Genomic DNA, 17858 nt, shown 5'->3' on the forward strand with positions numbered 1-17858 from the left:
GGTATCTTGTCAGTTGCCTAAAATTACAGCCTCTCCATTTAAGTGAGAAGTGAATGGTAGCGAGTAATGGTAAAGTTGTCTCTGTGTAACTTATAGGTCGCGGCTTCGAGCCATAGAAGCAACTACTAATGCTTGTATTAGAATAGACGGTTCACATTACACTCCTTGGGGTGACGGCTCTTTCGCTGGTTCTACGTGAATGCGGGATGCTTTGTGTACTCGGCTGCCCGCCCTTTTGAGAAGTGAATGAGGTGTTAGATATACTCCCTCTGTTCACTTTACTTGTCCACTATTCTAAAAATATTGTCCATTTTCGCATATCAAGAGAAAAATAATTTGTTTTTCCTGTTTTGCTCTTACATTAGTTACTCATTCGAAATCATTTTTCAAATCTATTAAGACTATACACCAATTAATATGGGTATCATGGTAAACTACCCACTTTATTTGTTATTTCTTAAAGGGTGTGCAAAGTCAATAATGGACAAGTAAAAGTGAACGGAGGAGGGAGGGAGTACTTAACTTTTGTTTAATTAATCGTAAAGTATTTCCAGTTTAATTCTATATCCTTTTCTCTTTAACTCATCAGTTTCATCATCAATAACCACCCATCGCTATCATGAGTTATAATTAATATGAAGTCAAAAAGCTTAAGAGAAGGGGAGTTTAATTTTCACAATCAGACCCTTGAGTTTCCTAACAATTGCAGAAATATTCCAAATTATTATGTATACTCTCATCTTCCCAACTCAAGTGAGTTGTTTGATTGGGGACGAAATTTAAGAAAAAAATAAATATATTTAAAATTTATGATCTAAAATAAATTTATATTTTTTTAATTATAAATTGTCTTATTAAAGTATATAAATGAAAAACTCAATAGTTAAATTATTTCAAATTATAAAAATATGATATTTTATTTTAAATTATATAAATATAAATATAAATATAAATATATATAAGAATATCACATAAATTTAGGCAGTCATCTTGTACGGTGAATTAGCATCTTGAATTGGATACGTTGTTGTAGTTAGCATCTAGAATCGCACCCTTCAGGAGTAGGAGAGCTACAGATGTCAAATGCAAAAGGTCAAAAAGAAACAAACAAACAAAAATAGAAATCTTCAATTCACATATAAATCTTACAGTTTATAGGTTCTAAATTCTAGGATAGCGATATCATGTGTTAGTAATTAGATTTTATTTTTAATTTTGTACAGAATTAATGTTTTTTTAATACGAATACAAGATTTAAACTAAAAGTACTAGATTCGATCGAATCTGTATGCAACCTTCTAGCTCCGCCATATCTGTAAGTCTAGCCTTTATTGTATAAGTTACAGACATGAATAATTTTAATGGTTTTTAGTCCTCAACCTTTTGAAAAAATACGAGTTCTTAGATCAAGCAGGCATAAAAGTCAGGGTGTAGGAGTAGACAATTAAGAGCAGAGAGATGAACGGAGGGAAGGCACAATAGCAGGTATATCTGAATTTATTTACTGTTATTTTCAAAATAGCAAACTTATAGAACCACAATTAATTCCAATACTTTAGTTGTTTTTTCATTAAAAAGGCTGTTATTCCTATTTAATTTAGTAGATAAGAGTAAATGCTTCATAATAACATGTGGAGCTTTCTTAGTAAAGGCAGAGTTTACAAAAGTTCCAAAAAGTTTTATCTTAGAGATAATCCTGGCCTATTGGCACAAGGAATTACATTTCATAAAACTATCAGCCAAGTGTTTTTTGAATTATAATGCGGAGATTGACGATAATGTTACATATTATACTGGAGCGTGGCAGATAAAATGGAGACTCGCATCCGTTGTCTTGTGTGATAAGAATGTGCTACCGAGACTTAAAGTTAAGTTCTACAAAGTGGTGTTAACCGACTATGTTGTATGAGGCAGAGTGTTGGCCCGTCAACATCTCTCATGTTCAGAAGATAAAAATAGCAAAAATGAGGATGCTGAGATGAATGTGTGAGCATACTAGGAGAAATATGATAGGAATAAAGATGTTTGGAACAAGGTAGGAGTGGCCTTTGTGGTGGACAAGATGCGAGAAACGAGACAGAGATGGTTTGGGCATGTGAAGAGGAGATGCACAAATGCCCAAGTAAAGAGGTATGAGAGGTTAGCTATGATGGGGCCAAGGAGAGGTAGATGTAGGCTGAAGAAGTATTGAAGTGAGTGATTAGGCAGGACATGACACATCTTCAGCTTACCGAGGATATGACCCTTGATAGGAGGGTGTGAAGATCGAGGATTAGAGTACTAGTTTAGTAAGTAGTCGAGTGTATTTCTCTTTCATACCTGTATTGCTTTTCCATACCTGCAGTACTTGTGTAGTCTAGTATTTCCTATTCTTATACTCAGGGGCGGATTTATATACAAAAATATAGGCACGTGAACCCATGATCTCTCCACAAAATTAAATATTTTATATACATATTTTGTATAATTGGTACAATAGTAACTGTTGGCACTCATCTTCTAAGAATGTTGAATGGTGCACATGGCTTAAGGTTGAGTTAATTACCAAAAGGAATAGGGATCAATTCCCAATTAATATATTTTTTCTCCCTTTTTTTAATAGTGCATCCATATACTAAAAATCCTAGATCGTCTCTGCTTATACTTCTACTAGTTTTTAAACACGTGCACTGCACGTGTATCCCTTGTTAATCAGTGCATAAAACACTACAAATAACATTAAAATATGTACGTGATAAGTAACACAAATTTTTAAGAGGAAAAATAAAAGCTCATGAATGGTGAACCTATTTAACGACGTCATTGTTGAAAGTTGAATTATGAGAGAGAGACATGCGCGCTTGCATATTGCCGATCATAATTTCTGCATGTAAGTCATTGTTGTCAAAGCTTCTACAAATGATTTTTGTACCATTTAGGATTGTTATACCAAATATCACATCTAGCACAACTAGACACATGAAAACTAAACTTCTTTAGAGGTGTAGAACATCTGAAATTTTGAAGTATGACATTGGGATATGAGAATTCAGAAAAGAAGAAGAAGTGGAAGTCCTATTATATTGGCAACGCAATTGTTTTAAATTGCGTTGAATGTATCAATAAATAATGATTATTCAGATACAAATGACTGATATCCTTTGAAGCTCAGTGGCTACCAATAATGCTATAGTCGGATGAAATTTATTACTTTTATAGTATTTAGTTCACCAACTTAGGAAATTAATGACTCATCAATATTTTACGTTGATAAACTTATGAAACTCAAAAGGTTTAAGTTTGAAAAATAAAAAGAATTAAGATATGGCATCATGATAAGTTCTTAGACGATTCCCCTACAAACTTTTACTTAGTTAATAGAAGGTAAATTTACTTTATGGTACAATAATATTGTAGGAGTAGTATTTATAAGGGTGAAATGATCATTCAGCTTTTAAAGGTTATTTGAGTAATCCAATTCACACCAAATGCTTTCACACTTATAATATCGTATGATGATTACTACATGTTGTTTTTTTTGCTTGGGTTATCTTATTTTCTTGGTTGTGGTTACGGCTTCTCTTTCTCATGGCTTCTTTTTTAGAGTATTCCATTTTTAAAACTGCTGTGATTATGCTTCCCTTGAACCGAGGGTCTATCAGAAACATCTTCTCTATCTCTACAAGGTAAGAGTAAGGTTTGTGTATTCATTACTATTCCCGGACTTCGCTGGTAAAATTACACTGGGCATATTGTTGTTATTTTCTTGTTAACTCAAAGGTTTCGTCACCAATAACCACTCGGAGGTACCATGAGTAATAATTTAATGCGAAATCAAAAGCGTCTCTTGGTGGAGGCTATATTTTTCAAGATTTTGTTTGATGATTCAAGTGAAAACTACTTCTGCTTTGAACACCATTTTTTTCAAACTTCAAATACCAACCGTTTGGTTGTCCAGACCGAGACTCGAGATTAGAAAATAATTCTGATATAAACTTTGGTATTAGGTAATACCTGTACCAAGTAACATCTGTATAATTTTATACTAAAATTTCAATATTGTTTTATATTGAATTCAATATAGGATATTATCTTTGCAAGAATAAACACTTAAAATACCAAAATACCCCTTAATCCCATCTTTCTGTTCTTTTGTTCTTGCTTTAAAAACAAGAGTAAAATTGTATACTTATATCTCCCACTTCTAATGCAATGAGTCCAAACATCCACAATCAAGGGCATCCAAGGCAACTAGGCAAAGGAGTCGTTTTCTTTTGGACAACGGAACTATCCCAGGAGATTTTCAGGAAAATATTTTCCAAAAAGTAAGTCATTACCTAGTACAGTAGTACTAGTATTTAGTTGTCACACAATATTTTTCAAAGAAAACATTTTCTACCAAAAAGGGGAAGACGACTTACCTTGTTAAGTGAAAGTCACTTAAAAGTCATTTTCCTTCACAACGATCTCAACTTTCAACTTTATTTCACTACTTTAGCCATCACTTAATCATTATTATCAATCTTTAAGGGGTCATTTGGTATGAGGTATAATAAGGTATAAGGGTGGTATAAAAATTTAATACCACCTTAATATTCTGTTTGGTTAACCCAGGTATAAGTTATTCCGGTATTAATTTTAACACTGAGATAACTTATACCTTATAGAATGTGGGGTTATTAGCACCGGTATAACTTATACCATCTTCTTAGAAATTATGCAATTGTCATTCTTAATACAACATACCAAACAATGAATAAACAACAATCCCAGCATAACTTATCCCAATATAACTTATACCGATATAGCTTATACCGGTATAAATCGAATTCCAACCAAACGACACCTAATAGTTCATCATAACAATGCTAATACCACTATCAATCTCAACTACATGTTTTTTGCTGGAAATTGTTTTCGACTCTATCACCAAACACCATAAGACATTTTTCAGGAAAATAATTATCAGAAAACAAGCATTTCCCAAAAAAAATAATCAAAAATGACTTCACACACAAAAAGTGATGTTTGTCCAAAGTTTAGCATCGTACTCCAACAAATAGAAGATGTTGATGTTCTAAATAGTACTCCAGAAATAAAATAAAAATCTAATATTCGGAGGATATGAAAGAGAGGTTTAATGGAACTCCCAGCAGCAGGAGGGTAAATGATTAGGAAACCACAAAACATTATTGCATGCCAGTTAAGTCTTCGCAAAATTATGCCAGATGGTAAGACTTCATTGTAATATATTGAGGAATTGAAGACTTCAAGCCTTCCTTCTAGATATGGTGCCATCTACTAGGTAAACCTGCATCATAATACAACCACAGCTGCTTAGTTACCTGAATTGATTACATATACAAGAAAGCAAATGAGATAAAGTGACGCCTGATATACATAGATTATTGCTCAGACTCGCATTCTTTGTTGACAGGACATGAAAATTGCATAAGAAGATGCAGCAAATCAACAGTATGAATGGAGAAAATAATTATACTGCCCATTAAAACATCAGAAATACACTTTGCAAGTACCTTTTTTTTAAAAGGTAAATACACTTTGCAAGTACTAGTGCTGCAATTCGCATAGATTTTTATCAAACCATAATACGCGCTTGAAGATAATAATTAACAACTTTAGCAACTTGAGAAATGCATCACAAGCACATTACTGTCATCTAACCATCTTGCAACTGCAAAAACCTCCAAGAGCTCAATCACTAGTAATTCCAGGCAATCTATAATGTATTTGTTGAGTTTTTGTTTAAGATGAAATAGTCTTAAAATTAGAGTGAATGGGAAATGGGATTTGGATTTGGATTCAGATTTGGTCAAATGATCGATCGATTGATTAATTTTTTGGACCAAATTTATTTGTTAATAGTGAATATTAACGTGATATAATCCGTGTTTCTAACGGATGTTTTCCAATCCGTGTATTGTGTTGCAACACTAAGCAATAAGCAGCCTAGTGCACCTCCCACAATGGTGCAAGTGCTCCTCCCACTAAGCAAGTGTACATTCCACCATGTAAGTGCTTCCTCCATGATAGCCTAGTGCTTGTTGCACCATGGAGGGGGCGGATTTCTCTCAAATAACTGCTATAAATAGAGCACAAGTTGGAGAGAAAGAAGAACACATCGGAAAAAACACTCTGTATACACTTAATATACACTCTGTATATACTGGATATACACTGCGTATACACTGGAAAAACGAATTGCAATCTGATATTCTCTTCAGTAAGAATTCAACATTGGCAATACTTTGCATTCCTTCCTCTCAGAATTTCCATTCGACTTCTGAGTTGTCCTCCTTATTCTGCATTGTTTTTAACTACAAACAAAACATCCATAAGTGTGATTTTCTGCCGAACTTTGTGTTCGCTGAAACACTGGGGTTTGAAGTACCGCTACACCAGTGTGTAATTCGTTCTATCCTGCGAGGAAATAATCTATAACCTTGGGTACTAGGAGGGGATTAAATTCCTTAAGGAAACACTGTGAATTCAGTGGGCTCGAATTAATTTTTGTATCATTTAAATTTACGTTTATAAGATAACGTTCTAATTTCCAGAATCATTATTTACAAATACAGGATAACCACGGATCCAACAAGCTTAAGGAATTTAAGAATTTTAATTTATGTATTTGTGTTATTCTTATTATTCTGTGTACTCCCATTTGGAGAGTAAAGCCTTCGTGGCGTTTTGTTGGAAATTAAAATCTACGTGATTTTTCACTCCAGTTTTAAACGTTTATTAAACGTTTGTTTGTGTCATTTTTACAGTAAAAATGGCAAATGACAGAAATCAAGTTGTTCCGACGATGACTGCCAACGCATCGACAAGTCGAACTCCGGCGTTGGCACCGGCAGAGAAACCCGGAAAATTTTCCGGGATGAATTTCAAGCGCTGGCAGCAAAAGATGTTCTTCTACTTGACTACGTTATGTCTACAGAAGTTCATCAAGGAAGATGTTCCTGATCTTCCAGATGAAACTCCAGAGAATGATAGCTTTCTCGTGATTGAGGCGTGGAAGCATTCTGACTTCTTGTGCAGGAATTATATTCTTAGCGGACTGGAGGATAATCTGTATAATGTATGAAAACCGGACACAAATCTACGGAGTGTCGTGCTCGGAAGAAAGACAAGCAAAGGGGTCAAGCAAACATGGTAGAAAAGCATGATGATGTTGATGACTTGTGCGCCATGCTTTCTGAATGCAACCTGGTAGGAAACCCAAAGGAGTGGTGGATTGATTCTGGAGCCACTCGCCATGTTTGTGCTGTGAGGGAAGCATTTTCTACATATGCTTCTGCTGGACCCGAAGAGACGCTCTCTATGGGAAATGCTGCTACAGCAAAAATTGAAGGATACGGTAAGATATTTCTCAAGATGACTTCTGGCAAGGTCATGACTTTGAACAACGTCCTTCATGTTCCCGAGATTAGGAAGAACTTAGTCTCTACTGGACTTCTTGTAAAGCACGGTTTCAAGTGCGTTTTTGTATCTGACAAGGTAGTGATTAGTAAGAATGAAATGTTTGTAGGAAAAGGTTACCTTACTGAGGGCCTTTTCAAGCTGAATGTAATAGTTGTTGAAACTAATAATAAAACTTCAGCTTCTTCTTACTTACTTGAGTCAAATGATTTATGGCATGTACGTTTGGGTCATGTCAATTATAAAACCTTGCGAAAAATGATAAACTTGGAAGTATTGCCTAAGTTTGAATGCGAAAAATCAAAATGTCAAATATGTGTGGAATCTAAGTATGTTAAACATCCTTATAAGTCGGTTGAAAGGAATTCAAATCCTTTAGACTTAATTCACACAGATATTTGTGACATGAAGTCAATACCATCTCGCGGTGGAAAGAAGTATTTCATAACTTTTATTGACGATAGTACTCGATATTGCTATGTTTACTTACTTAATAGTAAAGATGAAGCAATAGACGCATTCAAGCAATACAAAAATGAAGTTGAAACGCAACTTAACAAGAAAATCAAAATGATAAGAAGTGATAGGGGTGGTGAATATGAATCTCCTTTTGAACAAATATGTTTAGAATATGGAATTATTCATCAAACAACAGCCCCTTACACGCCCCAATCCAATGGGATTGCGGAAAGAAAGAATCGTTCATTAAAGGAGATGATGAACGCATTGTTGATAAGTTCTGGTTTGCCACAGAACTTGTGTGGGGAAGTCGTTCTTACGGCCAGCCGAATACTAAATCGAGTACCCCATAGTAAAACACAATCCATTCCATATGAAAAATGGAAAGGAAGGAAGCCCAACTTGAATTATTTTAAAGTGTGGGGGTGTTTGGCAAAGGTGCAAGTTCCTAAACCCAAAAGGGTAAAAATAGGACCGAAAACAGTTGATTGTGTTTTCATAGGATATGCGACTAATAGTAAAGCATATCGATTTCTGGTTCATAAATCAGAAAATCCCGACATTCATAATAATACGGTTATAGAATCAGATAATGCTGAGTTCTTTGAAAATATATATCCGTATAAAAAGGAATGCGAGTCGATTGGTGAAGGATCTAAACGACCTCGGGAAGAAACAAAAGAAAGTACATTTAATCAGGGGGATCCAAGACGTAGTAAACGTCAAAGAACGTCTACTTCGTTTGGACCAGATTTTGTGACTTTCTTATTGGAAAATGAGCCTCGAACATTTAAAGAAGCTATGTCTTCTTCGGAATCATTGTTCTGGAAAGAGGCAGTCAATAGTGAAATAGAATCCATATTGAACAACCATACATGGGAATTGGTTGATCTTCCTCCTGGAAATAAACCTTTGGGTTCTAAATGGATTTTTAAGAGAAAAATGAAAGATGATGGCACTATTGATAAATTTAAGGCAAGACTTGTTGTCAAAGGGTATAGACAACGAGAAGGTCTTGACTACTTTGATACATACTCCCCAGTTACAAGGATTACGTCCATACGGATGTTAGTAGCATTAGCTGCAGTGTATGGTCTTGAAATTCATCAAATGGATGTTAAAACGGCCTTCTTAAATGGAGAGTTGGAGGAAGAAATTTACATGGAACAACCTGAAGGGTTTGTGGTTCCAGGTAAAGAAAATAAGGTATGTAGACTTGTTAAGTCCCTTTACGGACTAAAACAAGCACCCAAACAATGGCATGCGAAATTTGACCAAACAATGTTGTCAAATGGTTTTAAGATAAATGAATGTGATAAATGTGTGTACATTAAAAATGTTCCAAATCACATAGTCATTGTTTGCCTATATGTGGATGATATGCTGATAATGAGTAATAACATTGCCAACATAAATGCTACTAAGCGTATGCTAACTAGCAAGTTTGATATGAAGGACTTGGGAATTGCGGATTTAATTCTGGGGATTAAGATCCAAAAGACTCCTCAAGGTCTGGCATTGTCACAATCTCATTATATTAAGACAGTACTTGAAAAATTCAAGCACTTGGGCTTTAAAGTTGCAAAGACTCCAATTGACGTAAATCTTGCACTAGCAAAGAATAAAGGCCAAAGCATATCACAATTGGATTATGCTCGTGTGTTGGGATGCTTAATGTACATCATGAATTGTACACGACCAGATATAGCTTGTGCTATAAGTAAACTAAGTCGATACACGAGCAATCCAGGTCAATCTCATTGGATGGCAATGAAACGAGTTTTGGGATACTTAGAACATACCCAAAACTTTGATTTGCACTACAGTAAATATCCTGCGGTGATTGAAGGATATTGTGATGCAAATTGGATCACCGGTTCAACTGATTCGAAGTCCACAAGTGGATATGTATTCACTATTGGTGGAGGAGCGGTATCTTGGAAGTCGTCCAAACAAACATGTATTGCCCGCTCTACAATGGAGGCTGAGTTCATAGCCTTAGATAAAGCCGGTGAAGAAGCTGAATGGCTCCGGAATTTCTTGGAAGACATTCCATTTTGGCCCAAACCGTTGGCACCAATATGCATACACTGTGATAGTCAAGCGGCAATTGGAAGGGCTGAGAGCGTTATGTATAACGGTAAATCTCGTCATATACGACGAAGACATAAAACCGTTAGGCAACTTCTCTCTAGAGAAATTATCACAATTGACTATGTAAAGTCAAGTGATAATGTGTCGGATCCACTTACAAAAGGCCTAACTAGAGAGGTAGTTGAGAAATCATCGAGGGGAATGGGACTATGGCCGAGAACAAGTCATTGTGGCGGTAACTCTACCTAGAAGACTGGAGATCCCAAGATCTAGGTTCAAGGAGATCAAACAAAGTCATTAATGACGGTTCAACATTGTCAACAAAATTTTTTTTAGTCCATTCTCGTGATGAGACAATGTTCAGTACCAAGGATAAAGCATTAAGGCTTTTTAATGATTTCTAAATTTGATACAGGGTATATCAAATAGTGTATCTACGGGATGACACGTTTAGGAATCACCTATGTAAGTGTGAAGTGTTAGCCGCTTCAAGGAGAATTTTGCAAGGCCAATTCTCTACGCACTTATGAAACCAGGCAGTGTTCATGGCTGAAACGAACACAACAATGAGAACCAAAGACGGTTAAGGGATTGATTGTGTGACTTATGGTTGTCTAGGTATACACTAAAGTTCGACGGTTCAAAGATATCAAATCTACCGATTGACCGAGTATATCCGACATAAGTTCACTACGGAAAGTTCAAAGGGAAACCTACTTATCCAGATGCAATTAATTCTTGTTTGCAAATCACACAAGTTTTTCATGCATACTTCCATGATATAGCCATTCCCCATTCATGTGGGGGATTGTTGAGTTTTTGTTTAAGATGAAATAGTCTTAAAATTAGAGTGAATGGGAAATGGGATTTGGATTCGGATTTGGTCAAATGATCGATCGATTGATTAATTTTTTGGACCAAATTTATTTGTTAGTGAATATTAACGTGATATAATCTTTGTTTGTAACGGATGTTTTCCAATCCGTGTATTGTGTCGCAACACTAAGCAATAAGCAGCCTAGTGCACCTCCCACAATGGTGCAAGTGCTCCTCCCACCAAGCAAGTGTACATTCCACCATGTAAGTGCTTCCTCCATGATAGCCTAGTGCTTGTTGCAACATGGAGGGGGCGGATTTCTCTCAAATAACTGCTATAAATAGAGCATAAGTTGGAGATACTGGATATACACTCTGCATATACTGGATATACACTCTGTATACACTGCGTATACACTGGAAAAACGAATTGCAATCTGATATTCTCTTCAGTAAGAATTCAACATTGGCTATACTTTGCATTCCTTCCTCTCAGAATTTCCATTCGACTTCTGAGTTGTCCTCCTTATTCTGCATTGTTTTTAACTACAAACAAAGCATCCATAAGTGTAATTTGCTGCCGAACTTTGTGTTCGCTGAAACACTAGGGTTTGAAGTACCGCTACACCAGTGTGTAATTCGTTCTATCCTGGGAGGAAATAATCTATAACCTTGGGTACTAGAAGGGGATTAAATTCCTTAAGGAAACACACTGGTAAATAATGCCCCCCAATTGTTGTTCCTTCTGTACTTGTAAATAATGATTCTGGAAATTAGAACATTAGTTTATAAACGTAAATATAAATAAAGCAGAAATTAAAATTCTTAAATTCCTTAAGCTTGTTGGTTCCGTGGTTATCCTGTATTTGTAAATAATGATTCTGGAAATTAGAACGTTATCTTATAAACGTAAATTTAAATGATACAGAAATTAATTCGAGCCCACTGAATTCACAGTGTTTCCTTAAAGAATTTAATCCCCTCCTAGGACCCAAGGTTATAGATTATTTCCTCTCATGATAGAACGAATTACACACTGGTGTAGCGGTACTTCAAACCCCAGTGTTTCAGCGAACACAAAGTTCGGCAGCAAATCACACTTGTGGATGCTTTGTTTGTAGTTAAAAACAATGCAGAATAAGGAGGACAACTCAGAAGTCGAATGGAAATTCTGAGAGGAAGGAATGCAAAGTATAACCAATGTTGAATTCTTACTGAAGAGAATATCAGATTGCAATTCGTTTTTCCAGTGTATACGCAGTGTATACAAAGTGTATATCCAGTATATACAGAGTGGATATCCAATGTATACAGAGTGTATATTAAGTGTATACAAAGTGTTTCGAGTGTTTTTACCGATGTGTTCTTCTTTCTCTCCAACTTATACTCTATTTATAGCAGTTATTTGAGAGAAATCCGCCCTCTCCATGGTGCAACAAGCACTAGGCTATCATGGAGGAAGCACTTACATGGTGGAATGTACACTTGCTTGGTGGGAGGAGCACTTGCACCATTGTGGGAGGTGCACTAGGCTGCTTATTTCTTAGTGTTGCAACACAATACACGGATTGGAAAACATCCGTTACAAACACGAATTATATCACGTTAATATTCACTATTAACAAATAAATTTGGTCCAAAAAATTAATCAATCGATCGATCATTTGACCAAATCCAAATCCAAATCCAAATCCAAATCCCATTTCCCATTCACTCTAATTTTAAGACTATTTCATCTTAAACAAAAACTCAACAATAAGTTGGCTCGAATTAATTTCTGTATCATTTAAATTTACGTTTATAAGATAACGTTCTAATTTCCAGAATCATTATTTACAAATACAGGATAACCACGGATCCAACAGTATTGTCCATCTATCAAAATAAGAATGAAAGTCATACTAGAGTTCTGTGGACATTATAACCAGTCGTGGGAGAATCCGCCTCGTGACAGCCAGTATGCTTCATCTCAGACTAATACATCTTCCTGACAGCCTGTATGCCTCATCTCAGACTATTACAAGCACACATAATATATATTTATAATTTATGTATGTGTGTAGATACACACACGTACATAAATATACATATACCTATGCCGAGTCTGCATCCATTATCAAAAAGGAGTAATGGTCATTCATTGGTTTAAAATCTTAGATCTAACTCTGAAGCCAGTTTGGCAATGGGTGACTTCCCAGGCACCCAAACCTGATATTATGCAGGTGAAGGAGGACCACCATGGTTCAAAGTTTCTTGAACTAAAGGTCTTGGTTCAGGTAAGCCTGGTTTACAGCCTAAATATTACTACTCAAACAGTCATATTATCTTGACAATGATGTATCATCATGTTTACAAAGATTTAAACCTAAAACCATCTGAACTACTATAATGCACAGATTTGAACTTTTTCACTCAGTCTCAGAGTTAGGCAGAAAAGGTCATTTACAATGATAGTCTATAATAGTCTATTTGCAATAGTTCTATATTATTTGATTTGCTAAATCTGTATAGTGCAAAGTCCTAATTAATCCATAACTTAGCAAAACATGGATTTGGTATGGACTATGAAATGGATTATGCCACATTTCCATCAGCAACTCTGATCAAATTTAGTTCCACATGCTTCCCTCCTATTGTTAACCAGAAAATAGTGTATTGGACACTTAATTAAGGTCAGCAAATTCTGTATGGGATCGAAATCAACCAATTATCACTTTATTCCACAACTTATCAAACATTACTACATCAGATCACACGTGTCAAAAATGACTTTACACAAATGTACACACACACGCTTAGAATACATGTAATCAGAATTAACACATAGAAGATGCAGCAGCAAAATCAATAAGCTCCGATCATATTTAGCTACACATGGTTCCCTTCTATTGGTAAGAAACAAAGAATAATGTATTGTAAACTTAATTGAGGTTAACTCATTGTATTGAAATTAACATTGACCAATTACTTTTTAACACCAAACATGCGCGACACTTTCCAAATTTCATTTTATTCCCTAATTTATCAAACATTACATCAGATCATGGGCACATGCACCACAAAGAAAATGCAGCAATATCTAATAAGAAAGTTAATCCAAAACAGGTAACAGTCACTTACTAAGGCAACTTTCCGGCCCGGAAAGTAGCAAACTTTGACACTTGTGAATAGCTGTAATCAATGTCATTCTCCTTCAACAATGCCTCAATCATCGCCTTAGCTTTCTCCGGCTCCGTGCTTTCGCATTCGATCTCATAACAAGTTCCAAAGTCATATATAGTCTCATCAACCTCCAACTCTAAACCATTCCACTCAAACACATTCCTCACGTTCTTAAACCCTCCCAGTCCAATAAACCCTCCCTCCGCAACGTCAAATTCCTCTTTTGCCCTTTTCAAAACCCTAGATTCCACCTCCATCAGTTTCTTCGGTTCAGAAACGCATTCGTACCCGATTTTCGGATCGAATTCTTCTTCGTCCTCTTCCACACGGCTAACACCGTCGATAATTACGGCTTTAGCCTTGAGGCACACGAAGCACTTCACGTTATCCGAATTCTCGTAGAATCGGAGACGGAGGACGGTCCGGCGCGAGCTCAGCTCGCCGGCGGCGCCGTCGAAGAAAGTGTTGCGCTGGTGGTGGGTTTTAGCGTGATACGGCGAGAAAAGCGAGAGAACCTTCTGGTGTGCGGCTGAATCCGGCAATTTGAGCTTCACTTCAACCTCCATAATTACAGCTAACGAAAAAGTAATATAAAAAACGGCCTCGTATCAGATTAATTTATTGTGTGTTAATTGAGGCCGATACGGTGGGATTTGGTGGAGGGATCAACGGCCGAGCGATCGAAGTGTTGAAGGAGGGACGTGGCTCCGGTGGTGGTACTGGTGGTGGAGGAGGAAGCGGCGGCGATGGAGGCGGCGCGTTTGCGAGCTTCTTCGAGTTCTTCTTTATCTTCGATTTTTACTTCGATTTTGCTTGGCTTTCTTCTCAACATTTCTCACTCGTGTACCTCACGCACTGACGCAGGGACTTGATAGCAAAAGTTCTGTATTTTTGTATTTAGGAAAGGGAAAGTTTTAAATTTCACAGTGAGACCCTTCAGTTTTCTTACAATTGCGGAAATACTCCAAAAATAAAATCAGGAATTTCTATATTTAAAATTACTCTTACTTTAATTTCTTATTTTACTCTTAATAAGAAACTTTTATAGCCACAAGAATATTAAACAATCAGATTTCGCTATAAAAATATCCTTATATAATAATATTTTATTATAAAAATCAAGTTCTTTTCGAAACCGATTTTTATGTTATATTTTACCTCTCGATAATAAATTCTTACCTATAAAAGCAACATCTATCTTTATAATAATACGCTCTTTGTAAGATAACTCATCTATGACAGTCATGTAGAATCTATACAACAACAACGATTCAGTAAAATCCCACTAATGGGGTCTGGGGAAGGTAGTGTGTACTCAGACCTTACCCTTACCCCGAGGGAGTAGAAGGGTTGTTTCCGAAAGACCCTCGGCTCAAGAAAACGAAAAGAGACAATATCGGTATCACCAATAGAGAACATAAGAAAAATAACATCACGAAGAAGTAGATGCAAAGCAAAAGCGATAGACAGTACATAGACCCGTCGCTATGAAAAATAAAAGAGTAATAAGACACAATATTACCACTAGCTGACTTTGACAAAAACCCTACCAGACTAGCCTCGCAAAGGTACGAAGTAAGGAAAGATTCAACAATCTCCTAATCTAAAACCCTAATACTCGACCTCCATAGCTTTCTATCAAGGGTCATGTCCTCGGAAATCTGAAGCATCGTCATGTCATGCCTGATCACCTCTCCCCAATACTTTTTAGGCCGTCCTCTACCTTTTCTCGTGCCCTCCAAAACCAGCTGCTCACACCTTCCTGCCGAAGCATCTGGGCTTAAGATTACTAATAATAAGTTTCGAGATTTTAACAAAATATTTTGAAAGTTCAATTCCATTTATGATGAAGAATATTATATCACTACATACTTCAATAATTAAAGTTTTCATTCAAATTCACGAAAAGATATGCTTGTATAATTTGGTTGCATTGCACAAAAAAAAGTATTTGATGAAGAACCGCAACCAACGGCTACTTAGACTGAGATAGAAGATATAACTATTAAACAATTAGATTGCTTTCGAGGGAAAACTATTAGATATCTTTTTGTTGAAAGTTTGGATACAAATTTTGACCAATTCAAGCTTTATACCACCGGTAAAAGACTAGAATATACACTTACGGGGTTTTCCATCAATCTTAAAAGAATTTAATACTCAAATAGCTTTAAAATATATGCATAAGAGCAAATCATTATACATTTAATTATGAATTTATTAATAATGTATTATCTTTCTTTGATATCTAATTAGTAAAATACACATATCTTTTGAGATTTTAAATTTTGACTAATTTTTTATATGGAATATTAAAAAAATAAAAAATAAAAATTTGGATAATTTTTATCTATAAAAAGCAATTAATTATTAAACGATGTTACAGGTGTATAACATTTATTCATATAATAGCCAAAAAATATCGGAAAATAAATTATTATAAAAAAGTTTGATGGTAAAAAGTTTAAAACCACGAATTTTTTTATTTAAAAAAATTCCTACTAAAATTTTATGTCGAGTCAAATTTTATCCAAATTTCTAAGGATGTGAAACCTTTGAAGTTTGAACTTACAGCATACACAAAACGCAAGTAGCAGCATAACGGAAGATGGCCACAATCAATGAAGGACAATTTATTAATTAATTTATACAAAAATAAAAAAAGAACCTATTTACTGTCATTATCAAAATATCAACTTATATAACCACAATTAATTCAAATACTGAAACTGTTTTTAATTAACAAGGCTGTTATTCTTATTTCATTTAGTAGATAGAATAAATGCTTCACATACATGAACCAATATAAGTCTAAGTCCAAATCTCCAAGCAACTATATAATAACTCTTCTCCCCTTGTTAATTTTCAGTGGCTCTTTCTATATATTGAATTCAATAGCAAAATGGTGCAAAAAATCTCCATTTTCCCTCTATTCTTTTTCATAATAACATGTGGAGCTATCTTAGTCAAAGCTGAGCTTACAAAAATTCCAAAAAGGCCTTATCTTAGATATAATCCTGGCCTATTGCCACAATGGAGTCTACTTCAAAAAAGCAAAGGGATTACTATAAATCCAGGTGAAGATGACATTGACCCTATAATTGGCCAAATTGCTTCTAATCCCAATTTTGGAAATTTGAAACAAGGCTCGATTGCGCCTAAGAGACCTTATCTTAGAGGTAATCCTGAACATGTTGTTAGTCCTGCCGCTAGTCAGACTTTTAATACTCACTTTGGAGATTTGAAGAAAAGCTCGATTGTGCCTAAAAGACCTTATCTTAGAGGTAATCCTGGGATATTGCCACGAGGTGTTACATTTCATAAAGCTATTAGCCAAAGACTTTTTGAAAATCAGGGTGTTGTTAGTCCTGTCACGAGTGAATTGAAGAAACGCTCGATTGTACCTAAGAGGCCTTATCTTCGAGGTAATCCTGGCATATTGCCACGAGGTGTTACATTTCATAAAGCTATTAGCCAAAGACTTTTTGAAAATCAGGATGTTGTTAGTCCTGTCACGAGTGAATTGAAGAAACGCTCGATTGTACCTAAGAGGCCTTATCTTCGAGGTAATCCTGGCATATTGCCACGAGGTGTTACATTTCATAAAGCTATTAGCCAAAGACTTTTTGAAAATCAGGGTGTTGTTAGTCCTGTCACGAGTGAATTGAAGAAACACTCGATTATACCTAAGAGGCCTAATCTTCGAGGTAATCCTGGCATATTGCCACGAGGTGTTACATTTCATAAAGATATTAGCCAAAGACTTTTTGAAAATCAGGGTGTTGTTAGTCCTGTCACGAGTGAATTGAAGAAACGCTCGATTGTACCTAAGAGGCCTTATCTTCGAGGTAATCCTGGCATATTGCCACGAGGTGTTACATTTCATAAAGCTAATAGCCAACGAC

At 35.6% G+C, this 17858-nt stretch overlaps 1 protein-coding gene across 2 annotated transcripts; it reads right to left on the bottom strand.

Moving 5' to 3' along the window:
• Window positions 1-4958: 4958 nt before the first annotated feature.
• On the bottom strand, window positions 4959-14825 carry LOC104241962 (triphosphate tunnel metalloenzyme 3). 2 transcript variants are annotated; one of them, XM_070162603.1, is made up of 2 exons: window positions 13912-14825; window positions 4959-5290 (listed from the first exon to the last, which is right to left on the bottom strand). In XM_070162603.1, coding segments are annotated over exons 1-2 (609 nt in total). In that variant the 5' UTR covers window positions 14520-14825; the 3' UTR covers window positions 4959-5289. The 2 variants fall into 2 exon arrangements, with proteins under 2 accessions (XP_070018704.1, XP_009795239.1); XM_009796937.2 differs by lacking the exon at window positions 4959-5290 and having other exon boundaries at window positions 13911-14809.
• Window positions 14826-17858: the final 3033 nt, after the last annotated feature.

The sequence above is a fragment of the Nicotiana sylvestris genome, chromosome 11 (assembly GCF_000393655.2).
Source record: "Nicotiana sylvestris chromosome 11, ASM39365v2, whole genome shotgun sequence".
Classification (NCBI taxonomy): domain Eukaryota; kingdom Viridiplantae; phylum Streptophyta; class Magnoliopsida; order Solanales; family Solanaceae; genus Nicotiana; species Nicotiana sylvestris.

Bases quoted from the DNA above. Each gene is read 5' to 3' on its own strand.
- LOC104241962 (XM_070162603.1), bottom strand. From the start codon at position 14,519: ATGGAGGTTGAAGTGAAGCTCAAATTGCCGGATTCAGCCGCACACCAG.